The 22,703-nt window shown below is 42.8% G+C and overlaps 1 protein-coding gene across 2 annotated transcripts in view; it reads right to left on the bottom strand.

Annotated features, from left to right (window-relative positions):
* Positions 1 to 837: 837 nt before the first annotated feature.
* The window catches only part of LOC140425150 (glucocorticoid-induced transcript 1 protein-like), an 80,805-nt gene continuing 58,939 nt past the window's right edge, over positions 838 to 22,703 (bottom strand). The window contains exons 3-4 of one of the 2 annotated variants that reach the window (XM_072509095.1): positions 15,969 to 16,089; positions 838 to 2,263 (exon numbers count right to left, since the gene is read on the bottom strand). In XM_072509095.1, coding sequence (XP_072365196.1) covers positions 1,912 to 2,263; positions 15,969 to 16,089 — 473 coding nt within the window. In that variant the 3' untranslated portion in view covers positions 838 to 1,911. Of the gene's footprint in view, positions 2,264 to 15,966; positions 16,090 to 22,703 lie in introns of those variants that run through there. The other variant, XM_072509096.1, reaches the window with a different exon arrangement.

The following is a 22,703-nucleotide window of genomic DNA, read 5'->3' as shown; positions in this document are numbered from 1 at the left end:
TAAAATTGCCAGTTTTTATTCATGCTGTTTGCTATAACTTTATTTTAAATAAGACACAAGAACTATATACTGAAAAAAATACAAAACAAAAGCCACACGATGCATTATTTAAAGAAACATTGTGTGGAAACTCATAAATACTGTTTAGCACAATGGCTAGAAATAACAGCAAAACTATGTACAAAATTTGAAACAAGTTTTTAAACCATGTTTTCGACAAACAAAAAAGTTCTACATCTGGATGTAGGATACACTCCGAGTCTAATAATGTTTTAAATTTACATTTCTTTTTAAAGATCAGCTAATTTCCAACCTATTTGGTTTAAAACCTTTATAAAGATCATAATCAAAACTGATTTGCAACAGTGTTTGGTAAAAATTAATATCTAGTTTCTCAGGCGAAAGATTAAGTTAAAGGGAATTCGGACACTGTTCCCCCCCCCCCCAGTAAGTTCTCTCCCTATACAGATATTCACCTCATGTCACTTGTACCAACTTGGTGGTAAAATTCAGCACCGGCTGCTAACTTCTGTAGTTGAATGCGGAGTGCTGGGTTCTTGTTCCACAAAATAACAGACAAGTTTTTTTCTATCCTTTCCAGTGTAACACTTTTCAAATAATAGGAGTCATTTATCAAATGGAATCCTTAAAAAGATAATCACCCATGCTGAACCTTAGTTCATCACATTTCTGTCCCAAAGTACATTTTAGTTAAATAAATACTAAATAACTAGTTTAAAATCTCTTTTTTAAAAAGAAATGCTACTTTACAGTAGCCACAGAAAGTTGTGCAAATAACGGTTTTAACATTAAAAAGGTGGGGTCAAGACAAGAAACTAAACATTAATTTTATTTCATCTGTGTAACACCATTTTACTTTGTGTATCTGCCAATCCCAAATTTCACACACAGAAAAGGGAACATATCTAACACAAGAACCTGAAGAGTCTAGTATTGTAACTTAAACATTTGAGCATTGAGATTTCTTCACAACATGGAATGTTTCTTAGATACAGCCCAGTTTTCAACACAACTGTATTTGCAACAGCTTAACAGTCTTCAACACCTGAAACATTTTTTCTTAAATTCTGAAATGTCAGAAAACGCGGATACGTTTCAAAACAATGGTTTATGTAAATTTTTGACATCCATGAAAAGAAGTGATGTCAGACATCACAGTGCTGGTTCTTCAATAATCACTCTGGTCCAGGTATTTCCGGGGTCAGAATGCACTTTTAGTTAAAGAAAGTGGAATGTAATGAGGAAAGGTTATGTAGAAAACGGAAAGGCAAGAGAGTGATGCTTACCCTAAACTCCCCCTTAGCTTGTTCAGCCACAAATTCGTTAAAATCCTATGTGGATATACATTCCAAATTACCTGAGTTTAGACTTCAACTGAAGTACCTGAAGCTAGGCCATAGGGTGGGCACTGTGCAACTGTTGTGGCCATTTTTTCTTTTTTGCATTGTATGTGTTACAGAATTTATAAACTTAAACAACCTGGATTGTTTGTAAACAATATTTTTTTTTTCATTGGACATAACACAACACATCTATTTTTTCTATCTTTTAGACAGGCATATTTTATATATAGAGCTTATTCTTACTATAGGAGATGGAACAGAACACAGGACAACAGTACTAATCCATCCAAACATACCATGTAATGCATAGTCTGCACTTTAAACACTCAAGCACGTGTTTTGCAAGCATCACTGCTTCTCACAAACATTTCCTAAAAAAGGAATTCTATCCCTGCCAAGAACTGTGTAAGATATGCTAAAATTCTAAGAGCCTTTGTTCAGAATACAGGTGCTACTCCATGCAGACGATCAGATATATAGACCACACCTACACAAGGGCAGAGGCCTGCTCCACCATAGGGAGGGGCATCAGTGGGAGGTGCAGGGATTAGATGATCACAAAGTTCTGAGCTGAGGAAAATTCTTCAATTTGGGACTCATGGAGCTGTTGCTGTGGACGCGATGTCTGCTGCATCAAGGCCTCAGAGTCCCTCATGCTGGTGTCATCTGACAAAGGTGAGAATGAAACCGGAGATGGGAGCTGCTCAGCAGTCACAGTGTTGGATGCGATGATGGGACTGAGGCCAGAGATTGATGAGTTCTTGAGCAACAGATCAGAGGTGGAGAACAGAGGTCGGCTGACGATACTTACTGGAAAGAAAGCTGACCCTTTAGGAATGAAGTTCACCTTGTTTCTGTCAGGACAGGAAAACAAAGGGACATTGCTCGGAGGACGAGACCTAGGAGAGAGCAAAATTATTAATAAACTCATCATAGGCTCTTACTGCAGTTTCCAATGTTCAGATGGAAAACAATTTGACGGATATGACATTACTAAAAGATTGTAACACAACAAGTGACAGCACAGCAGTTTCAACTGTCATGGGAATGTCACTTTAAGAAATGTTTGTCGGACTTCAGGTGGCGTGGGCGCGCTGGGCGGCCGCAACAACAAGAGCTCCCGCCGGTGGCTGCGATTCGCAGCGATTTCGGGAAATCCCCGAGTCTTCACGCACCCCCCCCCCCCCCCCCCCCGACTATCGTCGGCCTTTGGGGCCGCCACGAGCAGCCAGCGGGGCCAGGTGAATGCAGAGGAGAAAGAAAGAAGAGTTAAGGAATTCTGGTGAAAGTTTTTTTTCTTTTTCTTTTTTCTCTCCCCCTTTTTTTTTCAAAAAAGAATGTCAGATTGATGAAGAGCAGGAGAGTGAAGGGGGAGAGAGGAGAAAAGAAGATAAAAAACAATAAGCCGCTAAAGGATGCGAAGAGTAGCTTTGAAGAAAGGAGGAAACGCGGGTTCGCCGCCGAAGGAGAAGACGAGCAAAAGTGTTGACAGGATGGCGGAAGCCGAACTGCAAGGCGGGGCCGCACTACTTACGGTGGCGAAGATGACCGAGGTGATAGCGGTGGAGCTGGAAAAACGTTTGGTGAGGCACATGGAGATCCTGAGGAAAGAGATGGTGGTCGTGTTGAGGTCATTGGTGGAGGAGGCAATCGGCCTGATGAGGGTGGAGGTGGCAAAGGCATCGGCCGAGGTGAGAGAGCAGGGCGAGGAGGTGGAGGAGGTGGAGGAGGCCGTGACACGGCACAGCGACCAGGTCACCTCGATGGGGGACGAGCTGCGGAGGGTGGTGGAGGTTAAGAGAGGACTCCGAGCAAGGCTGGAAGACTTGGAAAACCGCTCAAGGCGGCACAATTTGAGAATTGTGGGCTTGCCCGAAGGGACAGAAGGCCCAAGGCCAACGCAATACTTCGCTAAGAAGTTGCCAGAGCTGATGGGGGAGGGTGAGAACCCCACCCTGTACGAGCTAGACCGAGCTCATCGGTCATTAAGGCCGAAGCCCAAAGTGAACGAGCCGCCAAGGGCAGTAATTATCTGCTTCCATAGGTTTTGCATGAAGGAGAAAATATTAAGCTGGGCGAAGCAGGAGCGTGAGGTGCTGTGGGATGGTACTGCGGTTCGGATCTTCCAGGACTTGACGGTGGATTTGGCAAAAAGATGAGCGGCGTTTGGGCGAGTGAAGGCAGCTTTGTACAAGAAGGGGGTGCGATTTGGTGTGGTGTACCCGGCAAAGTTGAGAGTAACATATAACACCAAAGACTTTTATTTTGAGACAGCGGAGGCGGCTGAGGCGTTCGTGAGGACAGAAGGCTTGGGACAGACGTGAAGAGCGGAACTGGAAGAGAGACTGTGGACTGTGTTTGAGCGGCTGGAAAATGTACAAATGTTATAACTTTCTTTTTACTGATTTGTATTGAAATTTACTTCTCTTTGCATTGTTACAGAGTTTAAGTTAATGGCGTTCTGTGTTGCGACGGTTAAATGTTATGTTAGTGAATTGTAGGGGTTGGATTGTTGGGTTTGTTTTGGTGTTTCTTTCTCTGGGACTGGGTGGAAGGGGGCGAGAGGTCTTGGTGGGGGGAGCCACCCACGATAGCTAACTAAAGTCAGTTAGTGAACGGGGGTGAGGTGAGAGGAGGACTGCGGACGTTGGAGCCTGGATAGCAGGCTTCAATGGGCCTACGAGGCGAGCAAGAGGGGGTGGAGGGATGGAAGTTGGGGGATGTTTTTGTAGGGGGGATTCTTGGGAGGGGGGGGTCCAATGTTAACAATGGACAGGGGCGGGTCAGGCTTATGGGGCAGGGCACGGTGGTATGGTGATGGTGGATAAGAAAGGTGGGGGGGGGGGGGGGGTGAGAGACCCCCAGTAAGGATAATCACGTGGAACGTGAGAGGGCTAGGAGGTCCAGTCAAGAGGTCAAGGGTGCTTGCACATCTTAAAAGTTTGAAAGCCGATGTAGCAATGCTGCAGGAGACTCACTTGAGGGTAAAGGACCAGGTGAGACTTAAAAAGGGCTGGGCTAGCCAAGTGTTTCACTCCGGATTTGATGGTAGGGCTAGAGGGGTAGCGGTGCTGGTCATCAAAAGGGTACGCTTCCAGATGGAGAAGGTGGTGGCAGATCAGGGTGGTAGATATGTGATTGTGACAGGGGCACTGGAGGGGAGATTAGTGGCGCTGTTAATTGCATACGGTCCCAATTGGGACGATGTGGGATTCGCGAGGAAGGCGTTTGGAGCTATTCCTGACTTGGACACGCATGAGCTGATTGTGGGGGGGACGACTGGAACTTGGTGCAGGAGCCAAGGTTGGACAGATCACGGCCGCGCTCGCTGGGCTAATGGTGGAAATGGGAGGACCCTTGGAGGTTCCTGCACCCAAGGGAACGGGAGTATTCGTTTTTCTCAGCGGTCCATAAGGTATACTCGGGGATCGACTTTTTTGTGGTGGGAAGGCTTTGCTGGCTGGAGTCAAGGGGTCAGAATACTCTGCAATTGCAGTGTCAGATCACGCTCCACATTGGGTGGATATGGTGCTGGAGAAGGGGGCAGCGCAGAGACCGGGGTGGAAACTGGATGTGGGGCTTTTGGGGAACCAAGTGTTCTGTGAGAAAATTGAAAAGGTAATTAAGGAATATGTAGGTTTCAATTGTACGGGTGAGGTGTTGAAGGCAGTCGTCTGGGAGGCTCTAAAGGCGGTGGTGAGAGGTGAGGTAATTTTGTTTAAGGCCAGGGTGGATAAAGAGGAGAGGTTGGAGCGGCAGAGGGTAATAGATGAGATGTTGGAGGTAGATAGGTGCTCCGGAGAGTGAATGCCTCCACCTCATGTGCGAGGTTGGGGCTGATACAGCTGAAGGTGGTATATAGAGCGCACCTCACGTGGGCGAGGATGAGCCGATTTTTTGAAGGAGTAGAGGATGCGTGTGAGCATTGCGGGGGCGGGGGGGCCGCGAATCACGTTCATATGTTTTGGTCCTGTCCAAAGCTAGGGGAGTACTGGAAGGAGGTGTTTAGGGTAATTTCCAAGGTGGTGTGTGTGAAACTGGACCCGGGTCCCCAGGAGGCCATATTCGGGGTGTCGGATCAGCCAGGGTTGGAAACGGGAGCGGAGGAAGATATCCTAGCCTTCGCCTCGTTGATCGCCCGAAGGCGGATCCTGCTGGGATGGAGAGCAGCCTCTCCACCCAGTGCCCTGGCGTGGCGGGGGGACCTGTTGGAATACTTGACCCTTGAGAAGGTTAAGTTCGAACTGAGGGGAAGCTCGGAGGGGTTCTACAAGTCATGGGCACTATTTATTATGCACTTTCAAGAACTGGATAACATCGAACATTAGTTGGGGGTGGGGGCTGTGTAGATTAAGGGTGACTACGGGTAATCCCCGATTCCTTTTTGTAATTTTTTATGTAAACATGCGGGCTGATGTTTGGGGGTTGGTGGGCGGATGGGATCGTTGTTATTATGGGGATTGACATATCTTGATGATTATTGTTTATTGTTGATGGGTGTAAATGTGGGAGAAAATGTGAAAAAGGATTTTAAAACATTTTTTTTTTAAAGAAATGTTTGTCTGCTCAAGTGGCTGCAGTGATGTCAGAGTGTGGGTGGAGCTGAGTTCTGGCTCTGCTTTTTAGTTTCGCTTTGAGGAAAGGCTTGGGTGTGTCTGTTTTTTAGTTTCGTTTTTAGTGTTGGAGCTGCAGCCAGCCAAAGAAGGTGTAATTTTGATCTCTCTGCAATCTATGACTATCTCCAGATCATTTGGTGAATTCAGAGTGATAACTGCACTCAGTAGAGACTTTAAACCTGATGTGCTTCTGTAAAAAGGGTTTTTGTCTTATGGATGTTAAAAGGGAAGTTTAAGGATTACTTAGAGTGTTGTATTCCTTGGGGGTTGTATTTGAATTGATGGTTGCTAAGATGTTCACTGTATGTTTTAAAAAGGTTAACTAAGTTCATAGAATAAACATTGTTTTACTTTAAAAAATACTTTAGATTTCTGCTGCAGCACACCTGTAGAGTGGGCCGTGTGCTCCCCTTACCACAATCTAATAAAGGTCGTGGGTCAGGTGATCTCCATGATACACTTTGGAGTTCTCTAAACCCTGGCCCATAACACAACCTAAGAGATTTGGCAAGATTGAACACAACATTGATCATGTCCAATTAGAGGTTAAAGGAAGGAAAATGGCATGAAAATAGCATCTAAATAATACAGATTCAAATAAACAGATTAATTTGACAATTCAAGATTTCTTTAAATTGGACATCAAGTATATTTGATATCTTTTCTACATAGAATAGACAAGAGGGAAAAACTCATATCACTGAAGACAGTCGTGCAAGTAGCGGCCAGCGGCATTGCCTGTCCCAAGAGAATCCGTGTAGTCGGACCATGAACAAAATTCTGCATAATAATTTCTAAGATTTGTAACATTGTTAGTAACAATTCCACAGCAAACAGCCTGCATATTTTCTTCCCCTTTAGTATTCAACGATGAAAGCAAAGAAAATGCAGTCCCCAAATACATCACAACCAGAGCTCTATCTAATTAGAGAAATTTTAATTTCTAATTTATTTCAATAAAACTAAAGCAGAATGTCATATTAAACAGTGTGTCACGTAAAAGGCACAGAAATGCAATGTTTTAATCTTGTTCACACCACCAAAGGTCCCTAATATTATTCGTTCATTAACAACAATGTACAGCATCAGCAGGAAATGCATTGGCTCACAAGCAATGTGGAGAAATTAAGCTAGTTTCTGTCACATTCTGGGTATGGTTATCTCACCAATGGCATCATACCACATCAGTTAATAAGCTTCTCTTTGACTAATAATCTAAACCCAGTGAATGAAAAATAAATCATGCCAGAATGATTTTTACAATGTTAAATGTACCTTACACTGAAATTAATTTATCACACTTGGAAACATTCTTTGGGGTGAACACTGGGGATTTTATTTCTAGCATTTTCCTGTTGGATCCAGGTGTTTTCCTGAATCATAATTTTCCAACCCATCAGATGTAATCTACAGACTTCGTAATTGATGCGCTCGAGCCTCATTTGTAAACAGCCTTCTATCTGGTAATCTCCTTTTAGTTGACTTCATCATGCCATGAGATTGTGACAAAAAAAATCCATAAGGAAACAAAGTTTTACTGAAGTCAGAGTTCAAGCAAAAACAAGATTGATGTTTTCTGGTACTAGGGACGACAAAGAATTTCCTTCAGGCATTTACTGGCTGATCTTGCAGTCTGCACATTTGGCTTTATTTGGGATTAATAATTCCCTAAGCAGTCACTTTGACTGATCTGAGAATCTAACGTAAATTGAATGTCAATTACCTTGTTCCATTTATTAAAGTATTAAGGTCTCATCTGATCAGACAGAATAGTTGGCCACGGAGAGAAAAGGATAAATCAGCATAGGAAATATATACTGAAGTATGCATTCTTTAAAAAAGGCTTTAATGCCATAATTTCAAAATACAGACACCTTTAGTTAGATCACTGCTCGTAGATTTATATACAAAACCAAATATTTTCATTTGGACTAACATCACTTTTGTTGTTCTGTGGCCACTGGACTTGTCAAAAACCAGGCGCAAAAAGCAGTATTAATGAAAATCCTTCATTGTGCCTCAAAATATCTAACTGGGTGATTTCTTTTTTTCCCCAACATAAGAATGACAAGAAATTACATCAAAGTATATTTTGCTTTGATGTCAAACCTTCAGTTTTATGTAAAAGGTCGTATAATGTTGCATTTTGTCATGAGTTTGCAATATGTTAAGAATAAATTATAAAACATTGTGATAACTCCCAATTCAGCGCTGTAGTCTTTCATACAAGTTGTCTGTGAGCCTTTATGCAGTTTACGACTCAGCTATTTGATCTTTGAAGAGCCCAACATTCCTCTAGGTAAACTCAAGGAATTCTGGGTCTCTTTGGCTCCCCCTTTCCTCCCTCAAACTGCTCACTCATGTCAATTCCCTACTCAACATAAGGACTAAATCAAACGATTTGCAACCTTGTCTGCTTGACACGTGAATTATCTTTCAGACCTAAAATTCCCTCCATTACAAAGACCACATTGGTAGGGATGGAAGTTGGTGATGTTGCGAGCTGAATCTGTTTGTCCACTGTTAAAGCTCTCATAAATGGTTTTGCCAGCTCCAGTCTAGAGTACTTCAATGTCATTTTTCTGGCCTCTGATTTATCACCTATCATTGGGTGGGTTTGCTCCGGGTGCTCCATTTCCATCCACAAGTCTCGAAAGACATGCTGCTAGGTTCGGTAATTTGGACATAATGAATTCTCCCTCCGTGTACCCAAACAGGCGCCGGAGAGTGCCTACTTGTGACAATAAAGATTATCATTGTCTTCCAGCATCTCAAATTTAAGGCTAGTGAGAAAGACACTGGAAGAATCTGGTCTTTGTACCCTTCTCTATTGCAGTGATCTCCTTCAGCCCTATAACTCTATTCCCCTATTCCTCCCCTCAATCACATTGGCAGTCTTTAACTACCAAGATCCCAGTCTCCCGAATTTCCATTTCTCCAACTCTGATCTCTTGTGCATTCCCCTATTCCTCCCCTCAATCACATTGGCAGTCTTCAACTACCAACGTCCCAGTCTCCCAAATTTCCTCCTGAAGCCTCTGTCTCCAAAACCCATTTACTGTTACCAAGGATACAATAACATAGCAGTTATATAGTATTGGACTCAATCCAGAGGCCTGGCAGCTCACCACCACTTTCAAGGGTAATCAGTATAGGCATTAAATATTTGCCCACATTCCATGAATGAGCGCAAAATAAGTTTTCCAGCATCTTTTTTAACCTGTTGCTTTGCCTCACAATAATTTTCTTTTTTCACGCATGTACAGAAGTGCCTTGGAATGTTTGTTCCTCTATATACTTAACACTATATAAATGCACTTTGTTATAATTTTGGCCCATTCCTTCACACCGGCTGAATTTATTAACCTTAATATGCACTGGATCAAGACAGTAATTGCACATAGAATATTCTTCAAATGAAAATCATACCTCAAATATCTTCTTCAAGTAAATCTACTCCTGCATTCCCCATTTCGGCGATCTTCTTTCCCTTGCACTATTTCATTTATTTTTCCTTTTTGTTTTGTAAATCATTTTTCTTTCATTCACATTTTATTAATCTTATTGAATTGCTATCTGTTTTTGCTTTTAGATTAACAGAGTTCTCCCTTATCTTCGACTGCACGATTATGTATAATATTCATCAGTAATGTTTGTAAAGAATGCCACGGGGAAAAAATTATATTTCAATGCTGCAACCACAAACTGTGTACTACAGGGCTAAGTGTGATCAATTTGTAAATGTGTGCTATAATTTCTGGGGTAATTCATTTACTATTCCACTTATAGAAATAGACATGTAAAGTATATTGCATCTAACACTAATTTTCTTAATCTTGAACTACTAGTACCATAGAAGTGAATGGCTCTTAAAGAAGGCCAATCAGTTCACTGTAATGGTGTCAAATGTTTGCTAAAGCAATCCCAAACTAATCCCCAACCCATTTTCTCCCTGTTGCCCTGCATGTCCAGCTTCTGAGTGTTGTTGGAGCTTCATTGACGAGGCAATTGGAGAGAATTCCATCGCACTTCTGAAACATGTAAATGGTGGTCTGGCTTTGGGGAGAGAGGAGGTGAGGTATTCACCGGAGAATTCCCAACCTCTGACCTGCTCTTGTAGCCACAGTATCAATGACCTTCCTTCCATCATGAGGCCAGAAGTGGGGATGTTCACTGATGATTACACAATGTTCAGCACCATTCGCAACTCCTCAGATACTGAAGTAGTCCATGCACAAATACAAGAAGAACTGGACAACATCCAGACTTGGCATGGTAACTGGCCAGTAACATTGGCACGACACAAGTGCCTGGCAATGACCATCTCCAATGAGAGATAATCTAACAATTCCCCCATCATATTCAATGGCATTACAATCGCTGAATTCTCCACTGTCAATATCCTGGGGGTTACCATTGACCACAAACTTAATTAGAATAGCCATATAAATACTGTGACTACATTAGCAGGTCATAAGCTAGGGATCCTGTGGTGAGTAACAAACCTCCTGATTCCTCCGTCTGGCCACATCTGAAAGGCATAAGTCAGGAGTATAATCATAGAATCCCTACAGTGCAGAAGGAAGCCATTTGGCCCATTGAGTCTGCACCGACCCTCCAAAAGAGCATCCTACCTAGGCCCACATCCCCGTCCTATCCCCGTAACCCCGCCTACTCTGCACATCTCTGGATACTAAGGGGCAATTTTATCATAGCCAATTCACCTAACCTGCAAATCTTTGAATTGTGGGAAGAAACTGGAGCACCCGAAGGCATCCCATCCCGACACGGGAGAAAGTGCAAACTCCACACAGACTGTGTGATGGAACACTCTCCCATTACCTGGAAGAGTGCAGCTCCAACAACATTCAAGAAGCTTGACACTATCCAGGCAAAACAGCTCACTTGATTGGCACATCCTCAAATATTCACTCCCTCCACCACTTGTGCACAGTCACAGCAGTGTGCACCATCTACAAGACACACTGCAGGAACTCTTTTTTTAATATAAATTTGGAGTATCGAATTATTATTTTTTTCCCAATTAAGGGGCAATTTAGCATGGTCAATCCACCTAATCTGCACATCTTTGGGTTGTGGGGGCGAAACCCATGCAGACACGGGAGAATGTGCAAACTCCACACAGACAGTGACCCCTGGGGCTGGGCTCGAACCGAGGTTCCCAGCGCAGTAGGCAGCAGTGCTAACCACTGCGCCACCGTGCCGCCCTACATTGCAGGAACTCACCGAGGCTCCTTAGACAGCATTTCCAAACCTATGACCACCACCATCTAGAAAAACAAGAGCAACGATACATGGAAACGCCAACATCTGGAAATTCCCCTCCAAGAATCTCACCACCCAGACTTGGAAATATATCGCTGTTCCTTCACTGGTCAAAATCCTGGAACTCCCTTCCTGTCAGTACTTTGGGTGTACCTACATCACATGGATTGCAGTGTTTCATGGCAGCAGCTCTTTACCCCGTCCTCAAGGATATTTAGGGATGGGTAAAAATGCTCGCCTAGCCAGATAGTCCCACATCCCTTGAATTAATTTTTTTTTTTTTTTTTTTTTTTTAAATCATAAATTGCACAAAGGTGCTCTAAGAATAATTGGGGTTGATTAGGGACCAATAGGGGGATTTACACATGGGGTCAGGGGGTATGGCTGAGGAAGTGAAGTAGTACTTTGCATCCATCTTTGCCAACGAAGATGCTGTTGCGCAGGTCATGGCGAAAGTGGAGTTGGTTCACACATTTAAAGGGTTTAAAATTGATTAGGAGGAGATATTCAATAGGTATCTGTACTTAAAAGCTGACAAGGCACCACTATCAGCTGGGATGCAACCAAGGATACTAATGGAAGCGAGAGTGGGACTTGTAGAGGCATTGGCCATCATTTTCCAGTCTTCTTTAGACCTAGGGGTGGTGCCAGAGGACTGAAGAATTGTAAATGCTATATCCTTGTTTAGAAAAGTGTGTCAAAGATAAGTCCAGGAATCACAGATCAGTCAGTTTAATCTCAGTAATGGAAAAAGTTCTGGAAATTATAATTCGGGACAAAATTAATAGTCATTTGGGGAAATGTGGGTTAATAAAGGAAACAGTATGGATTTGTTAAGAGCAAATCACATTTAACTTACTTAGAGGTGTTTGGTGAGATAACAGAAAGGGCTGATTAAGGTAATGCTGTTTCTGTGCTGTTCATGGACTTGCAGAAGGCATTTGATAGAGTGCTGCACAATAAATCTGCACGCAAATGGATAGCTCATGGAATAAAAGGGACAGTAGCATCATGATAGAAAAGAAGAGTAATGGTTAATGCAGTGTTTTTCAAAGTGGGTGGGTCGCGAGCAGGTGTCAGAAGGGCTGCGGAGGCAGGATCAAATTGTTTCTCGCTGCGCCCATCAGCCGCTAAGGCAGAGTTTCCCAATGGCTGCATTCAGAAGCCCGCAGGGAAAATCCTACCTAAAATGTCAAGTTAGTCCTCTCCGAAAACAACAGATTACAATGAGGACAGATTTGACCGTTAGGAATTCTGGCTTATTGTACTAGATTCATGTTTATCAATATTTCTCCTTTAATAATTTTAAATACTGTAATTGGTTTTGGAGACATAGGAGCTGATGGACATACATTTATCAGGACGATTACGATGGAGTGACTACAACTCGGGGGAAGTGACCATATGTGAACTACTGTAGGTCAGAACAGAACTATTCTTTATATCTTAAAATCCTTCCCTAATTGTGCTTCGCGTATCTGCCTAAAAATGTGATAAAGCCAGGCCCTGGTGAGTGATGGGTGTTTTAGGTGGCACTTGATTAACCTACCAAATTGTTAAAAAGGGGGAGGCAACTTCTCTATTGAAGGGTAGGATTGGCAAGATCATAAATATCGTAGCTAATCGATTATTCTGTCTATTGACAAGGGAGGGAATCACCTACTCTCGTTAAATGATCAAGGTGAAATTGCACATTAGCTCGGAGACAAATTCAGATGGTCCTATCCGAAATTTAGTTCTAAATACTGAATATAATTGAGCATTGGGACTGTTTAGATAGATCTGCAAATGAGATTCAGACTGTTTTGTGACTGTGCATATTTGTTTTTAACCCCTCCTGCAAAGGCCACGAAAACTGTCAGTCCCTTCTCTCTCTCTCTCTCTTTTTAATTAAATGCCTGCCCACTGTGCTGATTTCACATGCCTGTGTACTCAATCACACAACTCATCCAGTTAAATCTCAGCGGTTTCAACACTTGGAATATGGAAGACTCCACGTCGCTGAGAAAGAGAAGGATGTCTGAAAAAGGATACACCTTTTACTTTCTCTTACCCTTCATGTTAGCTTTGAGCTGCGTTTCTGCGAGTAATAATTAAAACAGCAAAACATTACCTCAGACTATGTGTTTCATAATACAAACGTTGAACCCTATAAATACTCAGCCAGCCAGGCAGCATGTTCAATGATAAAAAAAGAAAAGGCTGAACGTTTCAGGTCGATGACCTTCCTTCACAGCCATCAGGTGCTGTCTGATCTGCTGAATATTTCCAGTAATGTTTGTTTTAAAGTCAGGTACTTCGCATTTTGGGGGTTGGTTAGCTCAATTATCCTGTGCTCACTCAATGCTGACATAAATTCAGTGCACCAGGGGCTACTGAATAGTGATTAAGAACAGGAAACACAGATGTGGGTGGCACATAAGCACAGTGGTTAGCACTGCAGCCTCACAGCTCCAGGGACCTGGGTTCAATCCCGGCTTGGGTGGCTGTGTGGAGTTTGTACCTTCTCCCAGTGTCTGCACGGGTTTCCTCTGGGTGCTCCGGTTTCCTCCCTCAGTCCAAAGTTGTGCAGGTTAGATGGATTGGCCATGCTAAATTGCTCATTAATGTTGAAAAAGATGAGTAGGTTAGTTTAAGGGATTATTGGGATAGGCAGGGGGAGTGAGCTTGGGTGGAGTCCTTTTTCGGAGGGTTGGTGCAGACTCGATGGGCTGAATGGCCTCTTTCTGCACTGTAGGGATTCTATGATTTTCTTTCCCTCCCTTGTCAGGGACAAGAAAACCTTAGTATCTCAATTACTGCCTTGACTCAAGATAGACTGGGTATGCGAATATGGCATGGGTCCCAAAGGTTGGTCGGCGTGGGCCCCAAAGGTTGGCCAGTTGGCAAACATGGGTCCTGGGGAAAGTTAGAAAAACACTGGGTTAATGGATGTTTTTTTGAACTGGAGTAAAGTTTTTAGTAGAGTTCCCCAGGGGTTGGTGTTGGGATCCTCACTCTTCATATTTATTAATGATCAAGACTTGGTGTACAGAGTCTCATTTCATAATTTACTGCTGATATGAGACTTGGAAGTATTGTGATAAAAGCAAATTATTGCGGATGCTGGAATCTGTAACCAAAGAGAAAACGCTGGAAAATCTCAACAGGCCTGGCAGCATCTGTAGAGAGAGAAAAGAGCTAACGTTCCGAGTCCAGATGACCCTTTGTCAAAGTTTTGTCAAATCACAGCTTTGACAAAGGGTCATCTGAACTTGAAACGTCAGCTCTTTTCTCTCCCTCCAGATGCTGTCAGACCTGAGATTTTCCATAATTTTCTCTTTGGAAGTATTGTGAACTATGAGGAGGATAGTGTAGAACTTCAAAAGTTGATAGAATGGGCGAACACGTGGCAGATGAACTTCGATGCAGAGAAATGTAGGAACCATGTGAAGAAACAATAGAAAATAAAGGATACAATTCAGAAAGGGTTGCAGGAGCAGATGGACCTGGGTGTATGCGTGCATGGATCGATAAAAGTGGCAGGAAAGGCTGAGAGAGTCTTAAAAACATGTACATCATATATACTATGCTATACTAATAGGAGCAAAGAATAGACAAGTAAGAAAGTGATCTTAAACTCATACAGTTTTGGCCTCATATGGTTCGGCCTCAACTGAAGTATAGCGTCCTGTTCCAGATGCCACAATTTAGTAAAGATGTGAAGGCATTAGTGCGGAAAAGATTCACGAGAATGGTCCTGGGAATGAGGAACTTCAGTTACGGAGATAGATCGGAAAAACCAAGAGGAGATTTGATAGAGGTATTCAAGATCTTCAGAGGTTTGGACAGATAGGGAAAAACTGTTGCCACTGGTGGAGGGATTAAGAACAAGAGGGCACAGATTCAAGGTAATTGGTAAAAGAAAGAATGACAGCAGGAGGAAAAGCTTCTTCATACAGCAAGCAATTGGGATCTGGAATGCACTGTCCGAAAGTGTGGGAAGGTAGATTCAATTGAGGCATTCAAGAGGAAGTTGCATTGTTATCTGAGAAAGCACAATGTGCAGGTATACAGGGAGAAGGCAGGGGAATGGTATTAGGCAAAATGTTCCTGCAGAGAACTGGCACAAACACAACCGGTCAATTGGCATCATCCTGTGCTGTAACAATTCTGTATAAATACTGCTCTTGATCTGATCTCTTAGATTGATATTCTGCAATCCAGTTGTTTTCAATTTAATATGCAGTTATAATCTCTACCAGAGATTTTATTGCAAAATATCTCATCGGGAATTGAGTTTCATTCCTTGGTACAAAAGAATATTCAATATGTGCCAGTTGTAGTCCTCTTGTGTGTATGAAAGAGTAGCTACATATCAGCATCTCATTGAAGTCAGCATCATATTTACCGGTAAGAAACCTGAAAAGAATCTCTAGGCATTTATGCTCTTTTTAGTTACCAAATATTTTTTAATGTCCATGTCCAATAAAGAACTTGAACTTGTATTTAGATATGATAACACCCATGTAAAAGTAGATTCCAAACCATCTGCAATTCTTTTATCTTTCCTAGTTTGTTATAGGATGTTCTAATACTTTTTGCAAGATTCTAAAAATATAATGTTATTTAATCCCAAATGGGTGCAGTGTGTTTAGATAATTTCCAACAGTAACTAGCAATAAAATAATTTTATAGAAGAAGAAAAGGAATAAATACTTACGCAATTTCCTCAAAGACCTTCACTTTCTCACATCCCTCTGGAGGTTCTCTTTTGAACATATAGCTGTTGTTTGGTTTGGGTGATGAAGCATACTTAGGGAGTGGTGAGTTACTACCGCTATCTGAAAAGACAAAGGAAGAGATAACTGAAGATTCACAAAGAAACAAATTAGTCCAAATATGGTTAATCTAACAATCGGATACACAATGGTGGGATTAAAACCTTGCTTTCGATGAAAAGCAATAATAGCATTTGTTATAGTACAAGATATCATCTGTCTCAAACAAACTCAAGCTTCAAGATAGTATTAACGTAGCATAAAACTGCGGTAAATTGCTCCAGCATTAAGTATTTCTTAGCAGTATACAATAAACACTTCAAACAAGATGGTTTACAGAAAGTTTAGGAAGCTCTTTATCAAAATAAAATGTAACTGGTAAAAGATGCAAAGGTGAACAGCATGAAACTAGATGAAAAATGTTTTGGATTGAAATGTAAAAATCAAATCCATTTTTAAAAATAATCTTTATTATTGTCACAAATTGGCTTACATTAACACTGCAATGAAGTTACTGTGAAAATCCCCTAGTCGCCACATTCCGGCGCCTGTTCGGGTACACTGAGGGAGAATTTAGAATGTCCAATTCACCTAACAAGTCTGTCTTTTGGAAACCGGAGCACCCGGAGGAAACCTATGCAGACACACGAAGAACGTGCAGACTCCACACAGACAATGACCCAAGCCTGGAATCGAATCCAGGTCCCTGATGCTGTGAAGCAACAGTGCTAATCACTATGCACCGTGCCACCCAGTTGATGGATAGGAACATGTGAAGAAACCAAATATACACCGAGAAGGTCATTCATCCTGCCACAGAAAGCAGCTGATCACAACACATGAAAAGTTTTTTATTTAAATAGGAAAAGAGCAGACATTCAGATAAATATTTTTTTTCAATGAGAACAGGATAGTAACTGGTAATAAATGCCTGCCAACACATTTAATGAATATTAAATCTTCTAAAAATATTTACTTTGGATGTTCATAACAGTGATTATGTATTTTTATTTCACAAAAACTAAACTTCAATTTGTTTTTACACTAAACACTCTGTTTCAATGTTTAGCATGTAGCTGAATGGGCTTCACAAAGCTTCTTTTATCAAGGTTCTTGCGGTAACTACACTGCAATGTAACATAAGTGATACGGAAAATCGACCATTTAAACAAAAAAACAGCATGTACAACGGAGACAGCCAACATAAATGGAGTATTCAGCACACAAATATTCTATTCCTGATGGCAGGACAGTCAGTGACCTTTTACACCGTCACAGTAAAGATCCGTTTCTGCTGAGAACTTAGTTACAAGGTCCTTCATTACAAAATGCACACAGCTCAGTACCACTTCTGCATTATTAACAGATACAGCTATCAGTCCGATAATCCTTATCCGCTGCTATAAAATTTCTAAATTCAGGCGATGGATATTTAATATATACATCAGCAAAGAGTTACATTTGAACTTGTTCATAAAAGTGCAATTTGAACTCAAGTATTCAAATTTACAACCCTTTGTCCAGCTGCACAAAAAAGAATTGTTAATTTCTTTAATGTGTTCATTCATTAGTTCCTCCCCGGGTACGGATCAGTTGGGTCAAACAGTTTGTTGCCACATTGTAATTTGTGTATCATAGAATTTACAGTGCAGAAGGAGGCCATTCGACCCATCGAGTCTGCACCGGCCCTTGGAAAGAGCACCCTACCCAAGGTCCGCACCTCCACCCTATCCCCATAACCCAGTAACCCCACCCAACGCTAAGGGCAATTTTGGACACTAAGGGCAATTTATCATGGCCAATCCACCTAACTGCACATCTTTGGACTGTGGGAGGAAACCGGAGCACCCGGAGGAAACCCACGCACACACGGGGAGGATGTGCAGACTCCGCACAGACAGTGACCCAAGCCGGAATCGAACCTGGGACCCTGGAGCTGTGAAGCAATTGTGCTATCCACAATGCTACCGTGCTGCCCTATGCATCCTCCCAATCTATGCATCCTCCCAATTCTCTGTTTGTGGCTTCAACATCTAAATAAGCACCCACTGTAACCCCCGGTCAAAGACTATTTGGAAGAAAACATTCTGGAATGAAAAGTGAACCTGTTCTTAACCACACTTTCTACATTACACTATTTCTTTTCAATATTCTCCCAAGTCTGGCTAAGTATGCTTTTAAATGTGATTGATTTCTGAAACGCTGTATCATTCTACCCCACTTACCTGTACAAGCACAGTTTTATTCCTAAATTAGGTTTCAAGTGGATAGACCGTTGGAGACCAGCCAGGAGTGTGTTAGAATAGTCGAGGCTGGAGGTTCGAAAGGCATGAATTAAGGACTGTCTTCATCTGCTTCGTCAATGACCTTCCTTCCATCATGTCAGAAATGGGGATGTTCGTTGATGACTGGGGTGTTCAGTACCATTCACTGCTCCGCAGGTACTGAAGCAATCCATGTTCATATGCAAGCAAGACCTGGAGAACATTCAGACTTGGTAAAGTGGCAAGGAAAATTCAAGCCACACAAGTGCCAGGCAATGATCATCTCTTGACATTCAATGGAATTACCACTGCTGAATTCCACTTTCTACATCCTAGACATTATCACTGACCAGAAATATAAATACTGCACCTACAAGAGGTCAGAGGCTGGGAATTGTTTGGTGAGTAACTCACCCTTGACTCCTCAAAGCCTGTTCATCATCTACAAGGCACAAGTCAGATGTGTGATGGAATACTCTCCACTTGTCTGAATGAGTGCTGCTCTAACAACATTCAAGAAGCACAACATCATCCAGGACAAAACAGCCAACTCAATTGGGTCCCCATGCAACATCTTAAATATTTGCTCCCTCCACCGTTGATACATAGTGGCAGCAGTGTGCATCATTTGCAAGATGCACAGCAACAACTCGCCAAGGCTTCTTGGGAGCAGAGAGGAGCGGACCTGCGCGGGACAGTGCTGCAGGGGAGAGGATAAAAGACAGTGCCAGGCTCGAGGCCTTCACTTACCTTCTGGGAGCAGACCTGCACGGGACACTGCTGCAGAGGAGAGGATAAAGGCAGGGCCAGGCTCGAGGCCTTCACTTACCTTCCGGGAGCAGAGAGGAGTGGACCTGCACGGGACACTGCTGCAGGGGAGAGGATAAAGGCAGCGCCAGGTTTGAGGCCTTCACTTACCTTCCAGGAGCAGAGAGCAGCGGACCTGCGCGGGACACTGCTGCGGGTAGGACAGCTGCTTGTCTGTTTGTTTATTTCATATTGAAAAAAAAAAACAGGTAAAGTGACGTCACAGGAGACTGTGACCTGATTGGCTGAAAGGCAGACTGGGCTAAATTTGAATATTTGTGGAATTACTAGTTTTAATTTGATTTAAATTACTATTTTTAAGTTGATTTGAATTACTATTTTTAAATTTTTTAATCTCACTTAAATAACTATTTTGGGTTGATTTAAATTACTATTTTTAAGTTGATTTAAATAAGTTTTTTAATTTCAATTAAATAACTATTGAATTTGTTGTCAGATCAAGCAAGATAAATATTCAGGGATAAAGCTAATTAAATAGTATACAGGAAATTGGATATAATCCAACACAAAAACTTCTTTTTAAAGTTTAATTTCAAAAATTTAATTTAAAAGAATAAATCATGGCAGGACAGCTCCAAGGCGTGGTCTGCTCCTTTTGCTCCATGTGGGAGGCTGGGGACAGTTCCAATCCCCAGGGTCAGCATGTGTGCTGGAAGTGTCTCCAGTTGCAGCTCCTGGAAGCTCGAGTTTCAGAGCTGGAGCGGCAGATGGAGACACTGTGGAGCATCCACGAGCGGAGAGCATCGTGGATAGCACATATAGAGAGGTGGTCATGCCGCAGGCTCAGACTCCACAGGCAGGAAGGGAATGGGTGACCACCAGACAGAGCAAGAGAGCAAGGCAGGTAGTGCAGGAGTCTCCTGTGGCCATTTCATTGCAGAACAGATATACCGCTTTGGATACTGTTGAGGGGAATGGCCTCTCAGGGGAAAACAGCAAGAGCCAAACTTGTGGCACCACGGTTGGTTCTGTTGCAGACGGGAGGGGTGATAAGTGTGACAGTGCAATAGTTACAGGCTAATTCAATTGTAAGGGGAATAGACAGGCGTTTCTGTGGCCGCAAACAAGACTCCAGGATGGTATGTTGCCTCCCTGGTGCTAGGGTCAAGGATGTCTCGGAGCGGGTACAGAACATTCTGGAGGGGGAGGGTGAACAGCCAGTGGGCGTGGTACACATCGGTACAAACGACATAGGTAAAAAAAAGGGATGAGGTCCTAAAAGCAGAATTCAGGGATCTAGGAAGGAAGTTAAGAAATCGGACCTTCGAAGGTGGTGATCACAGGATTACTACCGGTGCCACGTGCTAGTCAGAGTAGAAATGACAGGATATATAGGATGAATATGTGGCTGAAGAGATGGTGTCATGGGGAGAGTTTCAGATTCCTGGAGCATTGGGACGGGTTCTGGGGGAGGCGGGACCTGTACAAACTGGACGGGTTACACCTGGGCAGGACTGGAACTGATGTCCATGGGGGGCTATTTGCTAGAGTGGTTGGGGAGTGTTTAAACTAATATGGCAGGGGGATGGGAAACGATGCAGGAAGTGGGAAGGTAGTAAAACAAGAGCAGAAACGAAAGGCAGTAAGGGGGAAAGTATAAGGCAGAGAAGCCATAGTCAAAAATAAAAAAGGGCGACAGTACAAGGTACAGTGACTGAGGGGAGCTCAGTGAATAGGCCCAGTAATACTAAAAGGAATAAAACGGGAAGTAAAAACATAAATGGAAAGCGAGGCGGCAGGTTGTTACATGAAGATATGGGTTCAATGACAAGGAAAATTAGGAGAAACGTTAAGAGGAAAAATAACTTAGGAGAGGTTACTAATCAAGGTGTTAAGATTCAAAACAGAGGTATAAAAGCCAACATAAGTGCACTTTACCTGAATGCTCGTAGTATTTGGAATAAGGTAAATGAGTTGATGGCACAAATCATCGTGAATGACTATCATTTAGTGGCCATTACTGAAACATGGTTAAAGGATGGTCACGATTGGGAGTTAAATATCCAAGGGTATCAAACTATTCGGAAGGACAGAGTGGATGGTAAAGGAGGTGGTGTAGTTCTGTTATTTAAGGATGACATACGGGCAGTAGTAAGGGATGACATCGGTGCTATGGAGGATAAGGTTGAATCCATTTGGGTGGAAATCAGGAATAGGAAGGCGAAAAAGGTCACTGATAGGAGTAGTCTATAGGCCACCAAATAGTAACATTATGGTGGGGCAGGCAATAAACAAAGAAATAACTGATGCATGTAGAAATGGTACAGCAATTATCATGGGAGGATTTTAATCGACATGTTGATTGGTTTAACCAGGTCAGTCAATGCAGCCTGGAGGAGGAATTTATAGAATGTATCTGTGATAGTTTCCTAGAATAGTATGTAATGGAACCTACGAGGGAACAAGCGGTCCTAGATCTGGTCCTGTGTAATGAGACAGGATTGATTAATGATCTCATAGTTAGGGATCCTCTCGGAAGGAGCAATCGTAATATGGTGGAATTTAAAGTACAGATGGAGGGTGAGAAGGTAAAATCAAACACTAGTGTTTTGTGCTTAAACAAAGGAGATTACAATGGGATGAGGGAAGAGCTAGCTAAGGTAGACTGAATTTCATAGAATTTACAGTGCAGAAGGAGGCCAAGCGGCCCATCGAGTCTGCACCGGCTCTTGGAAAGAGCACCTTACCCAAGGTCAACACCGCCACCCTATCCCCATAACCCAGTAACCCCACCCAACACTAAGGGCAATTTTAGCATGGCCACCACCTAACCTGCGGATCTTTGGACCGTGGGAGGAAACCGGAGCACCCGGAGGAAACCCACGCACATACGGGGAGAACGTGCAGACTCCGCACAGACAGTGACCCAAGCCAGAAATCGAACCTGGGACCCTGGAGCTGTGAAGCAATTCATAGATCATAGAATGTACAGTGCAGAAGGAGGCCATTGAGTCTGCATCAGCTCTTGGAAAGAGCACCCTACCCAAGGTCAACACCTCCACCCTATCCCCATAACCCAGTAATCCCACCCAACACTAAGGGCAATTTATCATGGCCAATCGACCTAACTTGCACATCTTTGGACTGTGGGAGGAAACCGGAGCACCCGGAGCAAACCCACACACACACTGGGAGGATGTGCAGACTCCGCACAGACAGTGACCCAAGCCGGAATTGAACCTGGGACCCTGGAGCTGTGAAGCAATTGTGCTATCCACAATGCTACCGTGCTGCCCACCCATTGTGCTAACCACTATGCTACCGTGCTGACTGGGAGCAAAGACTTTATGGTGAAACAGTTGAGGAACAGTGGAGAACCTTCCAAGCGATTTTTCACAGTGCTCAGCAAAGGTTTATACCAACAAAAAGGAAGGACGGTAGAAAGAGGGAAAATCGACCGTGGATAGCTAAGGAAATAAGGGAGAGTATCAAATTGAAGGAAAAAGCATACAAAGTGGCAAAGAGTAGTGGGACACTAGAGGACTGGGAAATCGTTAGGGGGCAACAGAAAGCTACTAAAAAGCTATAAAGAAGAGTAAGAAAGATTATGAGAGTAAACTTGCTCAGAATATAAAATCAGATAGT

The sequence above is a fragment of the Scyliorhinus torazame genome, chromosome 6 (assembly GCF_047496885.1).
Source record: "Scyliorhinus torazame isolate Kashiwa2021f chromosome 6, sScyTor2.1, whole genome shotgun sequence".
Taxonomy (NCBI): Eukaryota; Metazoa; Chordata; class Chondrichthyes; order Carcharhiniformes; family Scyliorhinidae; genus Scyliorhinus; species Scyliorhinus torazame.
Note: the sequence above shows the minus strand (reverse complement) of the source record. Positions and strands in the feature narration are given on the sequence as shown.